This window comes from Salmo trutta, chromosome 17 (assembly GCF_901001165.1).
Source record: "Salmo trutta chromosome 17, fSalTru1.1, whole genome shotgun sequence".
Classification (NCBI taxonomy): Eukaryota; Metazoa; Chordata; class Actinopteri; order Salmoniformes; family Salmonidae; genus Salmo; species Salmo trutta.
In genome coordinates, this window is record NC_042973.1 from 24,182,992 (window position 1) to 24,208,100 (window position 25,109).

A 25,109-nucleotide genomic window follows, 5' to 3' on the forward strand; every position below is an offset into this window, starting at 1 on the left:
AGAGATATTCATCTATAAATCTTAGATTGACAATATAAAAAAAAAAAATCGTTTTCGAATAGTAATTTATAAAATTGTAGCACTGTTTCCCGGGACGCATTTTATGGGAAAATAGTTAGTCAACGTCAGGTGCCGATGTAAAATGCTGTTTTTATATAGAAATATGACCTTTATTGAACAAAAGATTGCATGCTGTGTGTAATATGATGTCCTAGGTGTGTCATCTGATGAAGTTTGTAAAAGGTTAGTGCTGCATTTAGCTGTTTTTTGGTTATATGTGATGCATGTGCCTGGTTGGAAAATTCATATGATGCAATTTTTACAAAGTACTCCTCTAACATAATCTAATATTGTGCTTTTCCTGTAAAACCTTTTTGAAATCGGACAACGAGGGTCGATTCAAGAGAGGTGTATCTATAAAACGATATGAGACAGCCCTATATTTGAAAAAAAAATATATAGAATTTCGTTATGCTAATGTCGCTAGGAGTTTTCGCTGGAAAATGATCCCGCTAACGGGATGATATGCGCAAGAGGTTTCGAGAGTCTTGTCTTTAAAATGGTGTGAAATAGTCATATGTTTGAGAAATTGAAGTAATAGCATTTCTAAGGTATTTGAATAACGCGCCACAGGATTCCACTGGCTGTTACGTAGGTGGGACGATTTCGTCCCGCCGACCCTAGAGAGGTTAAATGCATTTATAAAAGTCCCCCCCAAAAAATGTTCATAATTTTGTGTGCAACTTCTGCAAGCGCCTCTAGTCTACTGCTCTATGCTATTACGCAAATGCGATGAAATGCAGGCAATACGTTATTATTATATATTTTTTTAAATATTTGTCATGGTACTTTAGAGCCTCCCAGGTCACCCATCTTGCGCTCACGTTTTTTTTCCCGGAACCACCCGATTTAAAAATTAAGCACTGTCCCTACCTATATGTACATACATTAGAGTGCGTTCAGTATTCATACCCCTTGACTTATTCCACAATTTGTTGTGATACAGCTTGAATTCAAAATGCATTAAATAAAAACATTTCTCACCCATCTACACACAATACTCCATAATGCCAAAGTGAAAATATGTTTTTAGAAATGTTTGCAAATTTATTGAAAATGAAATACAGTATTTATGTATCTCATTTACATAAGTATTCACACCCTTGAGTCAACACTTTGTAGAAGAACCTTTGGCAGTGATTACAGCTGTGAGTCTTTCTGGCTAAGTCTCTAAGAGCTTTACTCACCTGGATTGTGCAATATTTGCCCATCCTTCTTTTCAAAATTCTTCTTTCAAGTTGGTTGTTGATCATTGCTAGACAACCATTTTAGGTATTGCCATAGATTTTCAAGTAGATTTAAGTCAAAACTGTAACTCGGCCACTCAGGAACATTCACTGTAGATTTGGCCTTGTGTTCTAGGTTATTGTCCTGCTGAAAGGTGAATTAATCTTCCAGTGTCTGGTGGAAAGCAGACTGAACCAGGTTTTCCTCTAGGATTTTGAATGTGCTTAGTGTGGTGGCTAACTTTTGCATTACCAAATGAGGAGAGAGACAAACTTCACACACCAGTCAGAGTTATACTTAAACTACATCTTTAATAATAAGAGCTTTGCAAAAGCACTTGACTTTCAATGATGTGCTATCTCTAATGAACCATTGAAAGTGACAACACAAAAGTACAAAGATCTTTTATAGCCAAGATACACCCCTCTCAACGTACATGACGAACCACAGATCTTAGGAACAGTTCACAAAGGGACTTTATATTTGAGAAAGGAGTATCCCTTAGCCAGATAACATTCACTATAAATTATCGTTCAGTTTGGTCCCTATGACGAGGTTCTAAACTCGTTCCTGGTACTTCATAGTACAGAAACACCAACTCATCCAATGGCATATATCAATTGTCAACTCTAGATACTCCCATCTCAAGTAAACCCACTCTTGATCCCACTCCTGGACAAGCTCACAGAGGTGAGTGACTTGCGCACAGACATTGTGGAGACAAGTAATTGGTTCCCCATTAATCACGTTCTAATGACAAGTATCTCACATAAGCATATTATGCAAATAAAACATCTTAATTATCTATGTTACCCAACTAATTCTGATTCATCCGCCACATTAGCTCCATTCCCTTTATTTTTTTATCCTGAAAAACTCCCCAGTCCTTAATTAACCTGTTGAGGCTAGGGGGCAGTATTTTCACGGCCGGATAAAAAACGTACCCGATTTAAACTGGTTACTACTCTTACCCAGAAACAAGAATATGCATATAATTAGTAGATTTGGATAGAAAACACTCTAAAGTTTCTAAAACTGTTTGAATGGTGTCTGAGTATAACAGAACTCATATGGAGTCAAAACCCTGAGACAAATCCTAACAGGAAGTGGAAATCTGATTTGTGGAATCACTTTCAAGCCTTTGCCTATGAAACACCGTGAGTTAGGATTCATTTAGCACTTCCTAAGGTTTCCACTAAATGTCAACAGTCTTTACAAAGTGGTTTGAGTCTTCTCCTGTAAAAACTGACCGAACGAGAGGTCCTGGAAAGTTTGTCATAGGGGGAGGGCCATTACTACTATGAGGCGCGTGCCCGTGGGTACTCTCTCGTTCCGAAACGTTTTGTAAGACAATGCAATCGTCCACCTTGAATATTATTGAAGTTCTGATTGAAAAAGGCCCTAAAGATTTATGTTATACAACGTTTGACATGTTTGAACGAACGTAAAAATATATTTTTTGCACATTCGTGACGACAAGTCCCGCACGCTTCGTACATTTTGAGTAGCCTTCGGAACGCGCTAACAAGAAGGAGCTATTGGGACATCAATTATTAACTTTTTTGAACAAAACTACATTTGTTGTGGACCTGGGATTCCTGGAAGTGCCTTCTGATGAAGATAATCAAAGCTAAGTGAATATTTACAATAGTACATTTGATTTTAGATGAGTCCAAGATGGCGCTAACCTGTAACTTTACTGGGAAATCATACTTTGCAATAAACGAGGTGCTATGCTCAGAAAAATAGGCTAGGCGACTAGTAAAGTTATTTTTAAATCTGGCAATGCGGTTGCATTCACGAGATGTTAATCTATAATTCTTTGAATGACAATATTATATTTTACCAATGTTTTCAAATAGTAATTTTGTAAATTGTAGCGCTGATCCACCGGAAGCATTTGAGGGAAAATATTTTCTGAACATCACGCGCTGATATGAAATGCTGTTTTTATATATAAATATGAACTTTATCGAACAAAAGAATGCATGTATTGTGTAACATGATGTCCTAGGAGTGTCATCTGATGAAGATTGTCAAAGGTTAGTGCTTCATTTAGCTGTGTTTTGGTTATTTGTGATGCATGTGGTTGGTCGGAAAATGGCGGTGTGGCTATTGTGTCGATGTACTCTCCTAACATAATCTAATGTTTTGCTTTCGCTGTAAAGCCTTTTGGAAATCGGACAATGTGGTGCGGTTCAAGAGAAGTGTATCTATAAAATGGTGTAAAATAGTCCTATGTTTGAGAACTCTGAATTATGACATTTTGTGGTTTTAAATCTGGCGCTCTGATTTTTTACTGGCTGTTGAATAGTGTGGGACGATTTCGTCCCACTACCCTAGAGAAGTTAACGATTACAAGCGTACCCATAACATGATTGTCACGTATACTCCCTCTCTGGCCTCTAGGTCATCAGGCCGCTGATTATCCCGCACAACTTTCCCCATCGTCAAGCACATCAGTGCCTCATGACACTCACCTGGACTCAATCACGTCCTTGATTAACTTCCCTATATCTGTCACTCCCCTTGGTTCTTTCAACAGGTGTTATTGACTCAGTTTCATGTCGGTGTGTTTGTTTCGTGTTTATTGTTTTGTTTATTTATTAAAACACTCACTCCCTGTACTTGCTTCCTGACCTTCAGGGCACTCGTTACAGAATAACACCTCACCTAAGGGAAGCATCAGGGAGTGTTTTTTGTTTCGTTGTCAGTGTAAATGACGTTGGGCTACGGAGCCGCTACAGGCTCTCATGCTTCAGCTGGATCGCCAGGCTCCCCTGCCTCAGCCAGCTAGTCGGGCTTTCATGCCTCAGTCGGCTCGTTGGACTTTCATGCCTCAGCCGGATCGCCACGCTCCCCTGCCTCAGCCGGCTCGTCAAGCTTTCATGCCTCTGTCGGATCGCCAGGCTCCCCTGCTTCCACCGGCTCGTCAGACTCCCCTGCTTCCACCGGCTCGTCATGCTCTCATGCCTCAACCGATCTGTCAGGTTCCCGCACCCCAGCCGGCTCGACAGGTTCCCGCGCCTCAGCCGGCGTGACATGTTCCTGCGCTTCAGCAGGGGTGACTGGTCCGCTCCTGATCCCCGGGTTCGTCCCCTTTGTCGGCGTCCTGCTGCTGGAGCCGCACGTTGGGGAGGGGGTACTGTCACAAACTCCCTCTCCGGCCTCTAGGTCATCAGGCTGCTGATTATCCCGCACATCTGTCACCATTGTCAAGCGCATCAGTGCCTTTTGACACTCACCTGGACTCCATCACGTCCTTGATTATCTTCCCTATATCTGTCACTCCCCTTGTTTCTTTCCTTGGGTGTTATTGACTCAGTTTCATGTCAGTGTGTTTGTATTTATTGTTTTGTTTATTTATTAAAACACTCACTCCCTGTACTTGCTTCCTGACTCTCAGCGCACTCGTTACAATGATGCAGCCACCACTATGTTTGAAAATATGGAGTGGTACTCAGTAAGGTGTTATGTTTGGGGCAAATCCAATACAACACTTTGTATTCAGTACAAAAACTTAATTGTTTTGAATTTTTTTTTCAGTATTACTTTAGTGCCTTGTTGCAAAGAGGATGCATGTTTTGGAATCCTTGAATTTTGTTACAGGCTTCCATCTTTTCACTCTGCCAATTAGGTTAGTAAGTACAGTGTTGTTGATCCATCCTCAGTTTACTTGTATCACAGCCATTAAACACAATAACAGTTTTAAAGTCACCATTGGCCTTATTGTGAAAGCGGTTTACTTCCTCTCCGGCAACTGAGTTAGGATGGACGCCTGAATCTTTGTAGTGACTGGGTGTATTGATACAAGATCCAAAGTGTAATTAATAACTTAACCATGTTCAAAGGGATATTCAATGTCTTTTTTGCCCATCTACCAATAGGTGCCCTACTTTGTGAGGCATTGGAGATCCTCCCTGGTCTTTGTGTCTGAATCTGTGTTTGAAATTCACTGCTCAACTGAGAAACCTTACAATTATCTGTATGTGTGGGGTACAGAGATGAGGTAGTCATTAGCCTGTTAGGGTATAGGGGGCAGTATTTTCACGGCTGGATAAAAAAATGTACCCGATTTAATCTGGTTACTAATCCTACCCAGTAACTACAATATGCATATACTTATTATATATGGATAGAAAACACCCTAAAGTTTCAAAAACTGTTTGAATGGTGTCTGTGAGTATAACAGAACTCATTTGGCAGGCAAAACCCTGAGACAGATTCTGACAGGAAGTGGATACCTGATGTGTTGAATTGACTTTAAGCCTATACCATTGAAAAACAAAGGGAAGGAGGAATATTTTGGCACTTCCTATTGCTTCCACAAGATGTCCCCAGCCTTTACAAAGTGTTTTGAGTCTTCTACAGTGAGATCTGACTGAAGAAGAGCGTTGGAACGGCGATGGCCCATTAGACACCTGGCGTGCGATTTGATGGTGGGTACTCTCATTCCGAAACGTTTTAAAAGAGAACCCAATGGTCCGCCTTGAATTTTATTCATGTTCTGGTTAAAAAAGGCCCTAATGATTTATGCGATACAACGTTTGACATGTTTGAACGAACGAAAATATATTTCTTCCGTTCTTGAAGTGAAGTGAAGTCCGCCTGGCTTAGATCATGTGCTACAACACGGAGGTTTTTGGACATAAATGATGAGCTTTTTTGAACAAAACTACATTCGTTATGGACCTGGGATTCTTTGGAAGTGACATCTGATGAAGAGAATCAAAGGTAATGGATTATTTACATAGTATTTTCGATTTTAGATCTCTCCAACATGGCGGTTAGTCTGTATCGCAATGCGTATTTTTCTGGCGCAGTGCTCAGATTATTGCAAAGTGTGATTTCCCAGTAAGGTTAATTTTAAATCTGGCAAGTCCATTGCGTTCAAGAGATGTAAATCTATAATTCTTTGAATGACAATATAATATTTTACCAATGTTTTCTAATATTAATTAATTATTTTGTTGTCATGACTTGACTGCCGGTATTGGAGGGAAACGATTTCCTGAACATCAACGCCATAGTAAAACGCTGTTTTTAGATATAAATATGAACTTGATAGAACTAAAAATGCATGCATTGTCTAACATAATGTCCTAGGAGTGTCATCTGATGGAGATTGTAAAAGGTTAGTGCATAATTTTAGCTGATTTTATGGTTTTGGTGACGCCTGTCTTTGAATCGACAATACACTACACACAGCTATTGTCAATGTACTCTCCTAACATAACCTAACTTTATGCTTTCCCCGTAAAACCTTTTTGAAATCGGTAAACGTGGTTAGATTAAGAAGATGTTTATCTTTCAAAGGCTGTAAGTTAGTTGTATGTTTGAGAAATTTGAATTTTGACATTTATTTGGTTTCAAATTTGCCGCTCTTGAAATGCACCTGCTGTTGATAGGGTGCGCCACGGGTGGCACGCTAACGTCCCACATAGCCCCAAGAAGTTAAACATGTTAAACACTATTATTGCACACAGTGAATCCATGCAACTTATGTGACTTGTTAAGCACATTTTTACTCCTGAACTCACAGTTGAAGTCAGAAGTTTACACACACCTTAGCCAAATACATTTAAGTTTTTCACAATTCCTGACATTTAATCCTAGTAAAAATTCCCTGTCTTAGGTCAGTTAGGGTTAACCACTTTATTTTAATAATGTGAAATGTCAGAATAATAGTAGAGAATTATTTATTTCAGTTTTTATTTCTTTCATCACATTCCCAGTGGGTCAGAAGTTTAAACACTCAGTTAGTATTTGGTAGCATTGCCTTTAAATTGTTTAACTGGGTCGCCTTCCACAAACTTCCCACAATAAATTGGGTGAATTTTGGCCCATTCCTTCTGACAGAGCTGGAGTAACTGAGTCAGGTGTGTAGGCCTCCTTGCTCGCACACACTTTTTCAGTTCTGCCACAAATTTTCTATAGGATTGAGGACAGGGCTTTGTGATGGCCACTCAAATACCTTGACTTTGTTGTCCTTAAGCCATTTTGCCACAACTTTGGAAGTATGCTTAGGGTCATTGTCCATTTGGAAGACCCATTTGCGACCAACCTTTTAACTTCCTGACTGATGTCTTGAGATGTTGCTTCAATATATTCACACCATTTTCCTCCTTCATGATGCCATCTATTTTGTGAAGTGCACCAGTCCCTCCTGCAGCAAAGCCCCCCTCCCCCCCATGCTTCACGGTTGGGATGGTGTTCTTTCCTCCAGCATCTTCACAAGGTCCTTTGCTGTTGTTCTGGGATTGATTTGCACTTTTTGCACCAAAGAACATTCATCTCTTTGGAGACAGATCGCGTCTCCTTCCTGAGCGGAATGACGGCTGCGTGGTCCCATGGTGTTTATACTTGCGTACTATTGTTTGTACAGATGAACGTTTAGACATTGCATGCGTTTAGAAATTGCTCTCAAGGATGAACCAGACTTGTGAAGGTCTACATTTTTTTCTGAGGTCTTGGCCCGATTTTCTTTTGATTTTCCCATGATGTCAAGCGAAGAGGCACTGAGTTTGAAGGTAGGCCTTGAAATACACCCACAGGTACACCTCCAATTGACTCAAATGATGTCAATTAGCCTATCGGAAGCTTCTAAAGCCATGACATTTATTTGAATTTTCCAAGCTGTTTAAAGGCACAGTCAACTTCTGTATGTAAACTTCTGACCCACTGAATTGTGATACATTGAATTATAAGTGAAATAATCTGTCTGTAAACAGTTGTTGGAAAAATTACTTGTGTCATGCACAAAGTAGATGTCCTAACCGACTTGCCAAAACTATAGTTTGTTGACAAGAAATTTGGTGAGTGGTTGAAAAACGAGTTTAATGACTCCAACCTAAGTATCTGTAAACTTCCGACTTGAACTGTATTTTGGCTTGCCATAACAAAGGGGTTAAATACTTATTGAATCAATACATTTCAGCTTTAAATTAAAATAAATAAATAAATAATTCCATGCTGACATTATGGGGTATTGTGACTAGGTCAGTGACCAAAAATCTGAATTTAATCCATTTTAAATTCAGGCTGTAGCACAACAAAATGTGGAAAAAGTCAAGGGGTGTGAATACTTTCTGAAAGCACAGTAGCTACGTCAATTACCTCGTACCCATGCATTTTGACTCAGTACTGGTACTCCCTGTATATAGCTGTTTTCTTTACTCATTATTGTTATTTGTTGTTCACTGTGTATTTATTACTTGTCACAATGTTTTTATTTTTATCTTTTACTCTGCATTGTTGGAAAATTACCCATAAGTAAGTATTTCCCTGTTACTCTACACCTGTTATTTACAAAGCATGCAACAAATAACTATTTATTTTATTTGACACACACACACACACACACACACACACACACACACACACACACACACACACACACACACACACACACACACACACACACACACACACACACTTACACTGTCACACCTTCTCCCCTTTATTCTCTGTCACTGCTCTTTATACGCTCTTTCTCCATCTCCACCTCACGTCTTCCCCTGTCCTCATTCTCCTCTAGCCTCAGGTGAAAGCTGTGGCACTTCAAAGTCCATTTCACTGGCAAAAACAGATCAAAAGACATAAAAGTCCCCAAAAGAGAGAGAGAGAGAGAGAGAGAGAGAGAGAGAGAGAGAGAAATTAATACAGAGAGACACAGATAAAAGAGAGAGCAAGACAGTAAAGTACACTCTTGAAAAAATGGTGTTATCTACAGTGGTTCCTCCTTTAAAAGTTGCGAGCTTACTTAGAGGTACCCAGCGTCATGGCTTCATTGCTCCAGACCACCGCAAGGGGGAGTTGGAGCACTCATTATGCATTTGGGTCCCAAGGTTTTTGTATAACCAATCATATCGGGCTGGCAGGTAGCCTAGTGGTTAGAGCGTTGGACTAATAACTGAAATGTTGCAAAAATCTGTCATTCTGCCCCTGAACAAGGCAGTTAACCTACTGTTCCTAGGCTGTCATTGAAAATAAGAATTTGTTCTTAACTGACTTGCCTAGTTAACCTGTTAGGGTATAGGGGGCAGTATTTTCACGGCTGGATAAAAAAATGTACCCGATTTAATCTGGTTACTAATCCTACCCAGTAACTACAATATGCATATACTTATTATATATGGATAGAAAACACCCTAAAGTTTCTAAAACTGTTTGAATGGTGTCTGTGAGTATAACAGAACTCATTTGGCAGGCAAAACCCTGAGACAGATTCTGACAGGAAGTGGATACCTGATGTGTTGAATTGACTTTAAGCCTATGCCATTGAAAAACAAAGGGGCTGAGGAATGTTTTGGCACTTCCTATTGCTTCCACTAGATGTCTGCAGCCTTTACAAAGTGTTTTGAGTCTTCTACAGTGAGATCTGACCGAATAAGAGACTTGGAACGGTGATGGCCGATTAGACCCCTGGCGCGCAAGTTGATGGTGGGTACTCTCGTTCCGAAACGTTTTAAAAGAGATCCCAATCGTCCGCCTTGAATTTTATTCATGTTCTGGTTAAAAAAGGCACTAATGATTTATGCGATACAACGTTTGACATGTTTGAACGAACGTAAATATATTTTTTACGTTCGTGAAGTGAAGTCCGGCTGGCTTAGATCATGTGCTAACAACACGGAGCTTTTTGGACATAAATGATGAGCTTTTTTGAACAAAACTACATTCGTTATGGACCTGGGATTCCTGGAAGTGACATCTGATGAAGACAATCAAAAGGTAATGGATTATTTACATAGTATTTTCGATTTTAGATCTCTCCAACATGGTGGTTAGTCTGTATCGCAATGCGTATTTTTCTGGGCGCAGTGCTCAGATTATTGCAAAGTGTGATTTCCCAGTAAGGTTATTTTTAAATCTGGCAAGTCGATTGCGTTCAAGAGATGTAAATCTATAATTCTTTGAATGACAATATAATATTTTACCAATGTTTTCTAATATTAATTAATTATTTTGTTGTCATGACTTGACTGCCGGTTATTGGAGGGAAACGATTTCCTGAACATCAACGCCATAGTAAAACGCTGTTTTTGGATATAAATATGAACTTGATAGAACTAAAAATGCATGCATTGTCTAACAAATGTCCTAGGAGTGTAATCTGATGGAGATTGTAAAAGGTTAGTGCATAATTTTTGCTGATTTTATGGTTTTGGTGACGCCTGTCTTTGAATCGACAATACATTACACACAGCTATTGTCAATGTACTCTCCTAACATAACCTAACTTTATGCTTTCGCCGTAAAACCTTTTTGAAATCGGACAACGTGGTTAGATTAAGGAGATGTTTATCTTTCAAAGGGTGTAAGTTAGTTGTATGTTTGAGAAATTTGAATTTTGACATTTATTTGGTTTCAAATTTGCCGCTCTTGAAATGCACCTGCTGTTGATAGGGTGCGCCACGGGTGGCACACTAACGTCCCACATAGCCCAAAGAAGTTAAAACGTTAGGTTCTGAACTAACAGTCATAACAATCTATGAACCTCAGCTTTCATAGTCGTTGTATCGACTTCAAGTCTGAATGGCATTAATGAAGCCTATTGATTGAGTAGAATATAATAACTTTATTGTGCCAAGGATGCAAGTCCTATATGCATGTAGTTATTACCACACATGAGATCCCCACATTGTAGCCTGTACATTGAATATATTTACTGATCATGCACTCTTGGCAAAATAAAGGTGCGTTTCAGGTATGAATCTCTGTGAGACATTCTTTTTCAGTCATATCCAATACCAGCTGTATCAAACTCCATTCTTTGAATAATGCTGTGTCTGCATGTATGTATTACAATTATACACTTCAACAGTGTTTACCACTCCTGCTCCTGGGACATCAGTGATTACACATTGTAACTATACAATAAACTAGGAGCGTGATTTAAGTAAAGGCTGATTTGTAATTCATATATACAGAAAAGAAAACAGTAAACCACACTTCCTTTGCATATCTAACTCCCTTCATCTGCATTAATCTGAGGACACAAGATAGGTGTAGTATTTCAATGAGATATTTAATTCCAACCAGTGGACAATGTAAAACGCTTTATTGAAATTTCATTATCCAGGTGTTATAAATACATAATACATGCATTATACCTATTATAATTGTAATATATTATGAATACAAATTCAATCTGTACTTCAATGCACATACATTGTCTATTATAAAAAAAAGATGAAGAAAGAAGAGGTGGGGAGAGAGGTGTAGAAGACAGAAGGGGAAAGAGGTAAGAGCAGAGAAGACAGCATTGTAACGTCTGCTGCCAACTCACACCCTCAAACACCTACATCCCCTGAACGCAGCCCACTCTCCAGATCCCAATCACCTGAATTCTAATCACCTGTATGTCATTATCACACAGTATTTAGTTCAGTTCTTTGCACCCCATTGTTTTTGCCTGCCTCGTACTTTAGCCTATCGGATTTCCTGTCATCTACATATTGCCTGATCTCCCGGACTACTTTACTAGCCTTTTCCCTGCCTGTACTGTTACCCTTTTGGACCCCTGTGTATGACCTTCTGCCTGCCCCTGGACCCAGATACCTGCTTCCTCCTGTGGTGCTTTGCAATAAACACCTGCTACGCCCTGCGCTTGAATCCAGCTCTCTGTCTCCCCTCGTATTCATTACAAGCATATGATTCATGAATTAAAGTGCTACCCTAATATTTTCTCAGTTCATCACAATTTCATAGTGTCTCTAGTGGTGTCTCCTAACCAGCCTTGGGCCCCCAGTTGACCCAAAGGTTATCTTAAGAGCGGGTGAGGTGGCGATGACTGGACTGGCTTCCTCTCTCACATCAAAACATACCCACAGACTAGAGACAGATGGATAGAGTGAGAGCATGATTAAGATTTGTTTTTTTCATTCTAACACAGTCAGTCATCATAATCATCAGGAGTTGAAATTCTAAACTGACCTTGGATTATTAACTCTGGAACTACTACATCTCTATCTGTATCTGTATTTCAATGTAAAGCATCTCTTTAACCTGTTAGGGTATAGGGGGCAGTATTTTCACGGCTGGATAAAAAAATGTACCCGATTTAATCTGGTTACTAATCCTATCCAGTAACTACAATATGCATATACTTATTATATATGGATAGAAAACACCCTAAAGTTTCAAAAACTGTTTGAATGGTGTCTGTGAGTATAACAGAACTCATTTGGCAGGCAAAACCCTGAGACAGATTCTGACAAGAAGTGGATACCTGATGTATTGAATTGACTTTAAGCCTATACCATTGAAAAACAAAGGGGGTGAGGAATGTTTTGGCACTTCCTATTGCTTCCACAAGATGTCCCCAGCCTTTACAAAGTGTTTTGAGTCTTCTACAGTGAGATCTGACTGCAGAAGAGCGTTGGAACGGCAATGGCCCATTAGACACCTGGCGTGCGATTTGACGGTGGGTACTCTCATTCCGAAACGTTTTAAAAGAGAACCCAATGGTCCGCCTTGAATTTTATTCATGTTCTGGTTAAAAAAGGCCCTAATGATTTATGCGATACAACGTTTGACATGTTTGAACGAACGAAAATATATTTTTTCTGTTCTTGAAGTGAAGTGAAGTCCGGCTGGCTTAGATCATGTGCTACAACACGGAGGTTTTTGGACATAAATGATGAGCTTTTTTGAACAAAACTACATTCGTTATGGACCTGGGATTCTTTGGAAGTGACATCTGATGAAGAGAATCAAAGGTAATGGATTATTTACATAGTATTTTCGATTTTAGATCTCTCCAACATGGCGGTTAGTCTGTATCGCAATGCGTATTTTTCTGGCGCAGTGCTCAGATTATTGCAAAGTGTGATTTCCCAGTACGGTTAATTTTAAATCTGGCAAGTCCATTGCGTTCAAGAGATGTAAATCTATAATTCTTTGAATGACAATATAATATTTTACCAATGTTTTCTAATATTAATTAATTATTTTGTTGTCATGACTTGACTGCCGGTATTGGAGGGAAACGATTTCCTGAACATCAACGCCATAGTAAAACACTGTTTTTAGATATAAATATGAACTTGATAGAACTAAAAATGCATGCATTGTCTAACATAATGTCCTAGGAGTGTCATCTGATGGAGATTGTAAAAGGTTAGTGCATAATTTTAGCTGATTTTATGGTTTTGGTGACGCCTGTCTTTGAATCGACAATACACTACACACAGCTATTGTCAATGTACTCTCTGTACATGAATTTTGACATTTATTTGGTTTCAAATTTGCCGCTCTTGAAATGCACCTGCTGTTGATAGGGTGCGCCACGGGTGGCACGCTAACGTCTCACATAGCCCCAAGAAGTTAATAATACTTCCTGTTGACCTGACCAAGTGACCTCCCATCTATGATCATGCTGTGCCCTCAATGTCAGCCAGGTCAGATGCGGGAGGGGTTCACCAACACAGCTGATATAACCTAGAGGATTTAGGGAGAAGGGGGAGAGGGATGAAGTGAAGGAGAGAGACTGTTATTGAGAAAATAAGGTAGTTAAAGAGACTGTGTTCAACAGGAATCTGTGTGTGTAGTCTCACCTGATGTCCACACTAAGTGGCTACAGAGTACTTTATGCTGAAAAACAGACACATGAAGACAAACAATAGAAGATAATGTCATTATTATACTTTTACATTACCAGATCATTGTGAATTACTAAAGTATAATATCCCTTATAACAAATCACGACAACATTGGATAGATAGATACATGTGTAGCATGTGACAATAGCAGGATCATATCAAGGATAGCGTCACAAATGAATACATAAATACCACTTGAAGCTTGATGATGACTTGATCATTTGAATCAGCTGTGTTGTGCTAAGGCAAAAACAAAAATGTGCACCGCTTTGAGTCCCCAGGACCAGGAATGAGAACCGCTGTTCTTCATTGGGACCTCTTAATCTGCAGACAGGCTTTCACAGTTCTCTGTATCTGAGGACAGAAAACATCACAAGAAATAGACTTCATTATACTCAAATTAGACAGCACTGAATATGATGTTCTCTGTCCTCACTTCTAAGGACTGGAACTACACAAAATGACCTGCTTTATCCAGAATAGCCTACTCTCTCACTTTGACAGCTGGGCCTGCTATCCTTTCACCCTCCTCCATGGCGGTTAGCTAGCTACCTACACATGTATTTTACAGTGTTAAATATATCAAGATAGCTAGCTAATATGAAGTTAGGTAACTGGTCAAATGTATTTAACTTAGCTAGCTATCTGTACAGTATGTAAACTAGCTAGCTATGTTAGCAGCTCATTTTAGTTCAAATGCACTGTAGCTAGTTACTGTAGCTAATAATACATTGTTTTTTACATTTTCAAAATGTGTTTACTTACTTGAATAGGTTCTCCCAGCCATGTGGACTACTAGAAACAGGGCAGCAAAGTTTGTCACCAGAGCAGTTTCGAGCATATTACTATTTGCCTGTGAATAACCAGACCTTCATACAAACTTGCTATGCCGAATTCTTGACGCACAACCGAAGGTGCTGCCCTATCCTGCCAGCACGCCCACAAGCGAACCCCTCAGGCGGAGAATGATGCGTGGAAGAGGGCGAGGAACAAGATGGGAGTAACAATCCAGGCTATTTAACAAGTGGAAAGGGGAAAAAATTATTATTATTAACCCTGCATTATAATTATATAAAAGCACCTTAGATATTCTGTGTTTCTACAGCTGGAGGCATTTTGTTTTTCACAAGCGTACTGTAGCAGGCTGTGAATTCTGCAAACAACGTTTCTAGGATGGGATATTAGCTGAACAATAGACTATTCAAACTTTACTAAAGAATTGTCTAATAGCCGAGTTAGGTGTGAAAAAAACAACAAAGAATTTGCAACAAAGAATTTGTTTTGACCTTTCTAAGGCATTGCATCTCAGTGCAAGAGGCATTACTACAGTCCTTGGTTCAAATACAGGCTGTATCACATCCGACCATGATTGGGAGTGCCATAGGGTGGTGCACAATTGACCCAGTGCAATCAATAGGAGGTGAACAGTGGCTGGTGCTGAAAATATAGCTAACTTGTTATGCAGAGTTAAAGTAGAAATTCTACACCAGTCGAGCAATTCATTTCAACAATAATCTTCATTTTATTTTGACTATACAAACAACAAGAGGGCTTAATTGGAGTTTATTTCTTTGGAGGCTAGACCTACATTGTTGCAGGTTCGATACCCGTGCCGGCCGCCACTGGGAGACCCATGAGGTGGCTTTTGGTTTAAATTTAGAATCCTCCAATCCTCTACATGTAATTATTGGCGGAGAGTCACGTCATATTTTTCAATATACTGTAGGCGACATGAGTCTCACTGGTGTTGAGTAATGTGCTGTTAAAAGTTGTTGGTCTTCTTTATTTAAAAAGCATATTGAAGTTAGAAGCAATAGGGTTTGAAGCAAAAGCCTACAACTATTTTAGCACAGTTTTGTGCTGCTCTGAAACAAGCATGGGGACTGGTCTTGATAAATCAATGAGATTTTTATTTTTTCATTCATCTCCGTTTGGTTATTTTTTAGACTAGAATTTAAAACTTAGGGTGCAGAAATGTTATGCTCTTATTAGTGAAGAAGGAAAAACACAAACAACGTATACAAAAAAAAAACGAACTAGACAGTCTCGTCAGGCATACAGCAAAACAAGAAACAATCTCCCACAAAATCCCATGACAAACACATACCTATTTATAGGACCTTCAATCAGAGGCAACGATAGACAGCTGCCTCCAACTGAAGGCCAACACCAATTAGCTAAACATAGAAATACAAACGACTAGACTGAACATAGAACTAAACTAACATAGAACAATAACCAAAACCCTGGACTAATAAATCAAATACCCCACTACATACACAACCACCCCAAACCATATAAACCAAATACCCCCTCTACATGAACACATACACAAACACACCCTGAACCACAAAAACAAATACCCCCTGCCACGTCCTGACCAAACTATAAGAACAAATAACCCCTTTACTGGTCAGGACGTGACAGTACCCCCCCCCCCCCAAATGTGCATACCCCGGATGCACCTTACAAACAAAAAAAACTACAAAAACAAACCCCTAAAGGGAGGGAAGGGAGGGTGGCTGCCGTCACCGATGGCTCCCGTGCTACACCCCCCCTCCCCAAACCTCCTACAGTGGAGGTGGCTTAGGCTCAGGCCTTAGTTCCCTACCTGACCAGTCCACCCCCACTGAATACCTCTGCCTAAAGCCTGTCACTGAGGACCCTGGACTGTACTCTGGGAGCTCCGGACTGTAGGACGACTCTGGGAGCTCCGGACTGTAGGACGACTCTCTTGGTTCCGGACAGTGGGCCGTCTCTCCTGGTTCCGGACACTCTGGACGAGGCACTGTTGCCGGACACTCTGGACGAGGCACTGTTGCCGGACACACTGGACGAGGCACTGTTGCCGGACACTCTGGACGAGGCACTGTTGCCGGACACTCTGGACGAGGCACTGTTGCCGGACACTCTGGACGAGGCACTGTTACCGGAAGTTCTGGACGATGCACTGTTACCGGACACTCTGGACGAGGCACTGTCGTCGGAAGCTCGGGACTGGGCTGACGCACTGTAAGCCTGATGCGTGGGGCTGGTAGTGGAGGTACCAGACTGGGGACACGCACCTCAGGCCTAGTGCGAGGATCAGGAACAGGACGTACAGGACTGGGCTGATGCACTGGAAGCCTAGTGCGTGGTGCTGGTACTGGAGGTATCAGACTGGAGACACGCACTTCAAGGCTAGTGCGAGGAGCAGGAACAGGACATACTGGACTGGGCTGATGCACTGGAAGCCTAGTGCTTGGTGCTGGCTTGGGATGTGCCAGACTGGAGACACGCACCTCACGGCTAGTGTGAGGAGCAGGAACAGGACGAGTTGGACTTGGCTGACGCACTGGAAGCCTGGTGCATGGTGCTGGTACTGGATGTGCCAGACTGAAGACACGCACCTCAGGGCGAGTGCGAGGAGCAGGATACACTGGACCGTAGAGGCGCACTGGCGGTCTCGAGCGCAGGACTGGCACCGCCCGTACTGGCTGGGTGCCCAATTCCCCCTGGCAAATGCGGGGTGCTGGCACTGCACACACCGGCCTGAAGATACTTGGCCTCGCCACAGTACGCATTAACCCGAAGCACGAGACCTGTCCAGTCAAAGGTTGCTTAACCTCTCTAGGGTAGGTGGGACGAAATCGTCCCAACTACTTAACAGCCAGTGGAATCCTGTGGCGCGTTATTCAAATACCTTAGAAATGCTATTACTTCAATTTCTCAAACATATGACTATTTTACACCATTTTAAAGACAAGACTCTCGTTAATCTAACCACACTGTCCAATTTCAAAAAGGCTTTACAGCGAAAGAAAAACATTAGATTATGTCAGCAGAGTACCCAGCCAGAAATAATCAGACACCCATTTTTCAAGCTAGCATATAATGTCACATAAACCCAAACCACAGCTAAATGCAGCACTAACCTTTGATGATCTTCATCAGATGACACTTCTAGGACATTATGTTATACAATACATGCATGTTTTGTTCAATCAAGTTCATATTTATATCAAAAACCAGCTTTTTACATTAGCATGTGACGTTCAGAACTAGCATACCCCCCGCAAACTTCCGGTGAATTTACTAAATTACTCACAATAAACGTTCACAAAAAACATAATTATTTTAAGAATTATAGATACAGAACTCCTCTATGCACTCGCTATGTCCGATTTTAAAATAGCTTTTCGGTGAAAGCACATTTTGCAATATTCTAAGTAGATAGCCCGGCACCACAGGGCTAGCCATTTAGACACCCACCAAGTTTAGCCCTCACCAAAGTCAGATTTACTATAAGAAAAATGTTATTACCTTTGGTGTTCTTCGTCAGAATGCACTCCCAGGACTTCTACTTCAATAACAAATGTTGGTTTGGTCCAGGGGGTCAGAAGTTTACCTACACTCAATTAGTATTTAGTAGCACTTTTTCAGTTCTGCCCACAAATTTTCTATAGGGTTGAGGTCAGGGCTTTGTGATGGCCACTCCAATATATTGACTTCTTTGTCCTTAAGCCATTTTGACACAATTTTGGAAGTATGCTTGTGGTCATTGTCCATTTTGAAGACCCGTTTGCGACAAAGCTTTAACTCCTGACTGATGTCTTGAGATGTTGCTTCAATATATACACATCATGTTCCATCCTCATGATGCCATCTATTTTGTGAAGTGCGCCAGTCCCTCCTGCAGCAAGGCACCCCCACAACATGATGCTGCCACCCCCGTGCTTCACGGTTGGGATGGTGTTCTTCGGCTTGCAAGCCTCCCCCTTTTTCCTCCAAACATAACGACGGTCATTATGGTCAAACAGTTCTATTTTTGTTTAATCAGATCAGAGGACATTTCTCCAAAAAGTACAATCTTTGTCCCCATGTGCAGTTGCAAACCATAGTCTGATTTTTTATGCCGGTTTTGGAGCAGTGGCTTCTTCCTTTTACAGAGCGGCCTTTCAGGTTATGTCGATATAGGACTTGTTTTACTGTGGTTATAGATACTTTTGTATCTGTACCTCTCGCATCTTCACTAGATCCTTTGCTGTTGTTCTGGGATTGATTTGCATTTTCACACCAAGTACGTTCATCTCCAGGAGATAGAACACGTTTCCTTCCTGAGCGGTATGATGGCTGCGTGGTCCCATGGTGTTTATACTTGCGTACTATTGTTTGTACAGATGAATGTGTTACCTTCAGGCATTTAGAAATTGCTCCCAAGGATGAACCAGACTTTTGGAGGTCTACAATATATTTCCCAGGGTTTTGGCTGATTTCTTTTGATTTCCCCATGATGTCAGGCAAAGAGGCACTTAGTTTGAAGTTAGGCCTTGAAATACATCCACAGGTACACCTCCAATTGGCTTAAATGATGTCAATTAGCCTATCAGAAACTTCTAATACCATGACATCATTTTCTGGAATTTTCCAAGCGGTTTAAAGGGACAGTCAACTTAGTGTACGTAAACTTCTGACCCACTGGAATTGTAATACAAAATTACTTGTGTCATGCACAAAGTAGATGTCCTAACCGACTTGCCAAACTATAGTTTCTTAACAAGAAATTTGTCGAGTGGTTGAAAAACTAGTTTTAACCTGTTTGGTATAGGGGGCAGTATTGAGAATTTTGGAAAAAATATGTTCCCATTTTTAACGGCCTCCTACACCAACTCAGAAGCTAGAATATGCATATTATTGTTCAGGTTTGGATAGAAAACACTCTGAATTTTCTAAAACTGTTTGAATGGTGTCTGTGAGTATAACAGAACTCCTATGGCAGGCAAAAACCTGACAAGGCTTCAAGCAGGAAGTACCCTGTCTGACAAGGAGTCGTGCGTCTTACCTCTTTTTATTGAAAAGTAAGGATCTTAGCTGTAACGTGACAATTCCCAGGGCTCCAATAGGCTCTCAGAGCCCGCGAAATAACTGAAGGTTTACGAGGGAACCTCAGGTTGAAATATATTATCGCCTTTTGTAAGTGGATGCTCGGAGGACCTTTCAATGATGCGCGTGCATGAGTCGCTTCTGAGGAGAAATTTTATTCGGCTGTTTAGGCTCAATGCATACTCCCGGTCGGAATATTAACACTTCTCTATGACATAAATGGCATAAAAATTGGTTTTAAACAGCGGTTGACATGCTTCGAAGTACGGTAATGGAATATTTAGACATTTTTGACACGCCAATGCGCCATGCGCGACACCGCGAAAAAGCATTCTAGAACTCACGAACAAAACGTCGCTGTTTGGATATAACGATGGATTATTTGGGACCAAACCAACATTTGTTATTGAAGTAGAAGTCCTGGCAGTGTATTCTGATGAAGAACAAGCAAGGTAAGAACATCTTTCTTATAGGAAATGTGATTTTGGTGGATGCTGACCTGGGTGGGTATCTAAATAGCTAGCCCTGTAATGCCGGGCTATGTACTTAGATTATTGCAAAATGTGCTTCATCCGAAAAGCTATTTTAAAATCGGACATATCGAGTGCATAGAGGGGTAATGTATCTATAATTCTTAAAATAATTGTTATGCTTTTTGTGAACGTTTATCGTGAGTAATTTAGCAAACTGTTAGTAAATTCACCGGAAGTTTGCGGTGGTTATGCTTTTTCTGAACGTCACATGCTAATGTAAAAAGCTGGTTTTTGATATAAATATGAACTTGATTGAACAGACATGCATGTATTGTATAACACAATGTCCTAGGTGTGTCATCTGATGAAGATTATAAAAGGTTAGTGCTGCATTTAGCTGTGGTTTGGGTTTATGTGACATGATATGCTAGCTTGAAAAATGGCTGTGTGATTATTTCTGGCTGGGTACTCTGCTGACATAATCTAATGTTTTGCTTTTGTTGTAAAGCCTTTTTGAAATCGGACAGTGGGGTTAGATTAACGAGATTCTTGTCTTTAAATAGCTGTGAAATAGTCATATGTTTGAGAAATTGAAGTTATAGCATTTCTAACGATTCAAAAATCGCGCCACTGGATTTCAGTGGCTGTTACGTAGGTGGGACGAGTTCGTCCCACATGTACTAGAGAGGTTAATGACTCCAACCAAAGTGTATTTAAACTTCTGACTTCGACTGTATGTCTTGACTGAATATAAGCACGTGATGTCTGCTAAATAATCATGTTAGATTTCTCCAGAAATAAATAATTCTAAATAACAAACTGGCTTTATTTACAAATGAGTGAGAATGTCTCACCCCATGTTCAAGGATTGCCTTTTTCTCGCTCACTCTAGGCTCAATGAAAATGAAATCTCCAAAATATTGTTACTTTATAAACAAAGCGATTCTTCTTATTGTTAATTAATTTAGAATTATATAAAAGCCCCTTAGATATTCTCACAGATCCTCACGAAAAATGCCCCATAGACATTAATTTAGAATCCGCCAATCCTCTAAATGTAATTATTGGCGGAGAGTCACATCATTGAATTCTTTTTTTAATAGATATACTATAGGCCTACCATAGGCAAAATGAGTATTGGTTACACTACAATTAGGGTGTGGAGATGTTATGCCCCTTAGATATTAATTTAGAATTCTCCAAACCTTTTATGCTGTAGCCTACTCCCGACCGTCACGTTGTACAGCGCAATATTTTCCATTCCATTCTAACGGAAACCCAGAGGGTTTTGTTTTTAATTTTTCTCGGAATAGAAACACCATAATATTAATAAAATTAATTAAGCCAAATTTCTTGAAATCATTCCCATATACTATGTTATTACCAAAAAGGTTTTAAATTCTCTAGTAATGCCAATTTGGGAGAATATCAAATGCTTCTCAAAGATGCCCTCTGGTGGTCAAATTAGCACTAACTTGCATTAATGTAATAAATGGCTGACAATTAAATAACGTGCCATAGAATGCTGCAGCAGCCCGCAAGGTGTGCTGCAGTATGATGCAACTTTTAAAGGAGGAACCACTGTAGAACCTAAAAGGGTTATTTGGCTGTCCTCGTAGGAGAACCATTTGAAGAACCATTTTGGATTCCATGTAAAACCCTTTCCACAGAGGGCCTGATATCTATGGCCTGATATATTTACATTAAAATCTTTAAAATTTGATGTAACACCGACAATTCACGAGCTGTAGCATCACACATTTAGCATAAATCTCTGCTTAAAGCCAATAAAGCAATCACAACTTTCCCCTTTTGTAAAGCAAGAGAAGTTCACCAACACGTAATGGCTCCCCAAGGCTGCCAGGTAACAATTTGACTGTTACACACAGCAAAAAGTAATAGCCCTCCTAGACATGGAGAATAGAATTGACCTGAACACGCCTCTCTAGTAATAGGCCACCCTGGTGACAGAGGAATAATTGGACTGTTTACAGGAAGTTGACAGCCAGACAGGCAGTTTTATAAGAGGCGGTTGGCTGACATGCATAAGATGATAAATAGGGTGTCTGGTGATAGACAGGGCGGGACAGTTGAGGGATGGAGGGATGGAGAGAGAGGTGAGAGCTGAAACAGATGGAGAGATGTCTGGAAACCATGAGGCGTGCTGTCATGCCAGGCTACACTTCTGATAGGTAGTCTTTGTTAAATCACCTTGTCACACTTACATGGAGAAGCTCACTGAGAAGAATCTCTCTCGTTCAATACCATAGACAAACTCTGAAGTTGAGAGATGGTAAAGAGGTGAAAAGAGAGAGAACAAACTTCCTTGTACATGATCATTTTTTAACCCTGACTGCCCGCCTTGACCAGTTTCAATCAATAACAAAGGCGAGCATCTGTGGAATCAACACCTAATGAGATTTACTGCACAATAACATACCTGCACACAGCTCATTGTTGTCAAGCTGGCAGTCAGTGTGGACCTAATGTCCACGCTGAATGTGTGGAACTCTGAATGTTGCAGAATGTTCTACCTGGCGCAGCTTGATGACCTCATCACTTACCTGATGCTCTGTGATTGGAGGACGTCTGGGTCGGTGGCGTTGAGTAAGGCCACGAAGCTTCCCAGGGGGACGTTCTCCATCTTGGTGACCTGGAGGGGGTCGGGGAAGAAGACGGGTCCTTCGTTGACGTCCAGGATGGTGACGTGTACGGTGGCTGTAGAACTGGAGCCGTAGCCCACATCTGGCACCAGGGGGTCCTCGTTCTCCACCTTGATCAGCAGTGTGTGGAACACTAAGCTCTCATAGTCTAGAGGCTAGAGGAGGAGAGGAGAGGAAAGGGGAGGAGAGGGGAGGAGATGAGAGTGTTTATCATGTAGTTAACATGTCACTTCCACACTGAGTGGACAAAACATTAGGACAACTTTCCTAATATTGAGTTGCACCCCCTTTTGATCTTAGAACAGCCTCATGGACTCTGCAAGGTGTCGAATTGTTCCACAGAGATGCTGGCCCATGTTGACGCCAATGCTTCCCACAGTTGTGTCAAGTTGCCTGGATGTCCTTGATACACATAGGAAACTGTTGAGTGTGAAAAACCCAGCAGCGTTGCAGTTCTTGCCCCACTCAAATTGGTGAGCCTGTCACCTACTACCATACCCCGTTCAAATGCACTTAAATATTTTACCTTGCCATTCACCCTCTGAATAGCACACATACACAATCCATGTCTCAATTGTCTCAAGGCTTAAAGATGCTAATTTAACCTGTTTCTTCACCACTGATTGAAGTGGATTTAACAAGTGACATCAGTAAGGGATCATAGCTGCTCAGTATATGGAATGAGCAAGTGTTCCTAATGTTTTGGACTCTCAGTGTGTAACAGGTTGCTCTCATAGTATGTCAATAATGTAGGAGAAAATTACACATGAGAGTAAAGGGGCAAACTGCAGTGTACTAGAGTGAAACATACAATGTTACCAAGGTTACAAATATCCTGTATTCCTGTATCCTGTATTGCTATATTGAATGAGAACACACACTTATTGGAATAATGAGAGCAATAAAAACTGTGAGTGCTACAGGGTCTTTACTGTGCTGTATGTTCATATCTCCGGTGAATTGGCCAAATCGTGCCGTATATAATATCACCATCCAACCTGCCTGTTATAGTGACACCACAAACACACCTTTATTAGCTATTCCATCAATAAGAGAGATGAGAGATATTTGAGAAAGATAATTAAGAGAGACATTTAAGAGATAATTGAGATAACTTTTGGGCCCTGTGGTTACCTTGATGAGGGAAAGCATGCCCTCATTGTTGTCAGGGTTGGTTTGGATCTCAAAGCTCTGGGTGGGGTCACCGTTGATGATGGAGTAGACGGCTCGCCACGCCCCCGTCGCAGGGTCATCTCTGTCGTCCACAGTCAGGTTGACCACCACGCCTGTGGAGCCCTCATCCACATTGGCCTGGAACTGGAGGAACAGCCGGAGACAGAGGGACAAGACTGGTCAACTGACATATACAGCTGGTTTCTATTCAGTGGTCTGGAACTGGAGGGACAGAGGAACACCATTGGTCACCACATACAAGGGCATCTGGCTATGTGTCAGTTGACATATAGCTATGCAATTTTAGGTTTAAAATAAGGTTTTTGCATTCATCATCACATCAGTGGACTTGGCGCTGACAAGTGAGGGATAGTGTATGTTGTTTTGTTCAAGGTAGGTTACCCAATGTGAATCACGCTCCACTTGAAGTGACTTACATTTAGAGGCTATTAAAAGCACCATGTTCTCTCCCTCGCATCATTCACATTTCTCGAAATCTATTCAGTTGAACATGAACCCAGTGTCAAACTCGTCTCTCTGTCCTTCCTTCCCAACACTCTCCATCCCATCCCTTCACTCACACACACATCTGCACGCACACGCACGCACGCACGCACACACACACACACACACACACACACACACGCCCAAACACATGCACGCCAGTATGCGCACGGCGGCTGCAAGATAATATCTGTTTTGACAGTATTACTCAATCATTGTGCTTCTCATGTGGGCTGTCCAGGATTAAAAAGAAAGGGGAGACAAGATCCTTTTTTTTCGGCTTAATCTACACCATCCTCAAATTAAAGAATGCTGGAAAAATTTAACTCAGGCTTTGAATAGAAGAACAACCCAAACTGCTCTCTCTAACACCGCCCCCTCTTTACTTGAGAGATTGTTTCTCATACCCTCCCTGCTCTCTGTCTCATTCACTCACTCTTCACTCTCTCTCTCTGAGTTTCTCTCTCTCTCTTCAATTCAATTCAAGGGGCTTTATTGGCATGGGAAACATATGTTAACATTGTCAAAGCAAGTGAAGCAGA

The 25,109-nt window shown here is 40.9% G+C and overlaps 1 protein-coding gene across 4 annotated transcripts in view; it reads right to left on the reverse strand.

Moving 5' to 3' along the window:
• Positions 1-25,109, reverse strand: part of LOC115151918 (cadherin-13) — a 684,830-nt gene that overhangs the window by 132,392 nt on the left and 527,329 nt on the right. For all 4 annotated transcript variants that reach the window (XM_029696266.1, XM_029696265.1, XM_029696268.1 and 1 more), the window contains 2 exons: positions 24,025-24,207; positions 22,792-23,045 (listed from right to left, as the gene is read on the reverse strand). In XM_029696266.1, the coding sequence (XP_029552126.1) occupies positions 22,792-23,045; positions 24,025-24,207 (437 nt within the window). The remainder of the gene's footprint in view (positions 1-22,791; positions 23,046-24,024; positions 24,208-25,109) is intronic.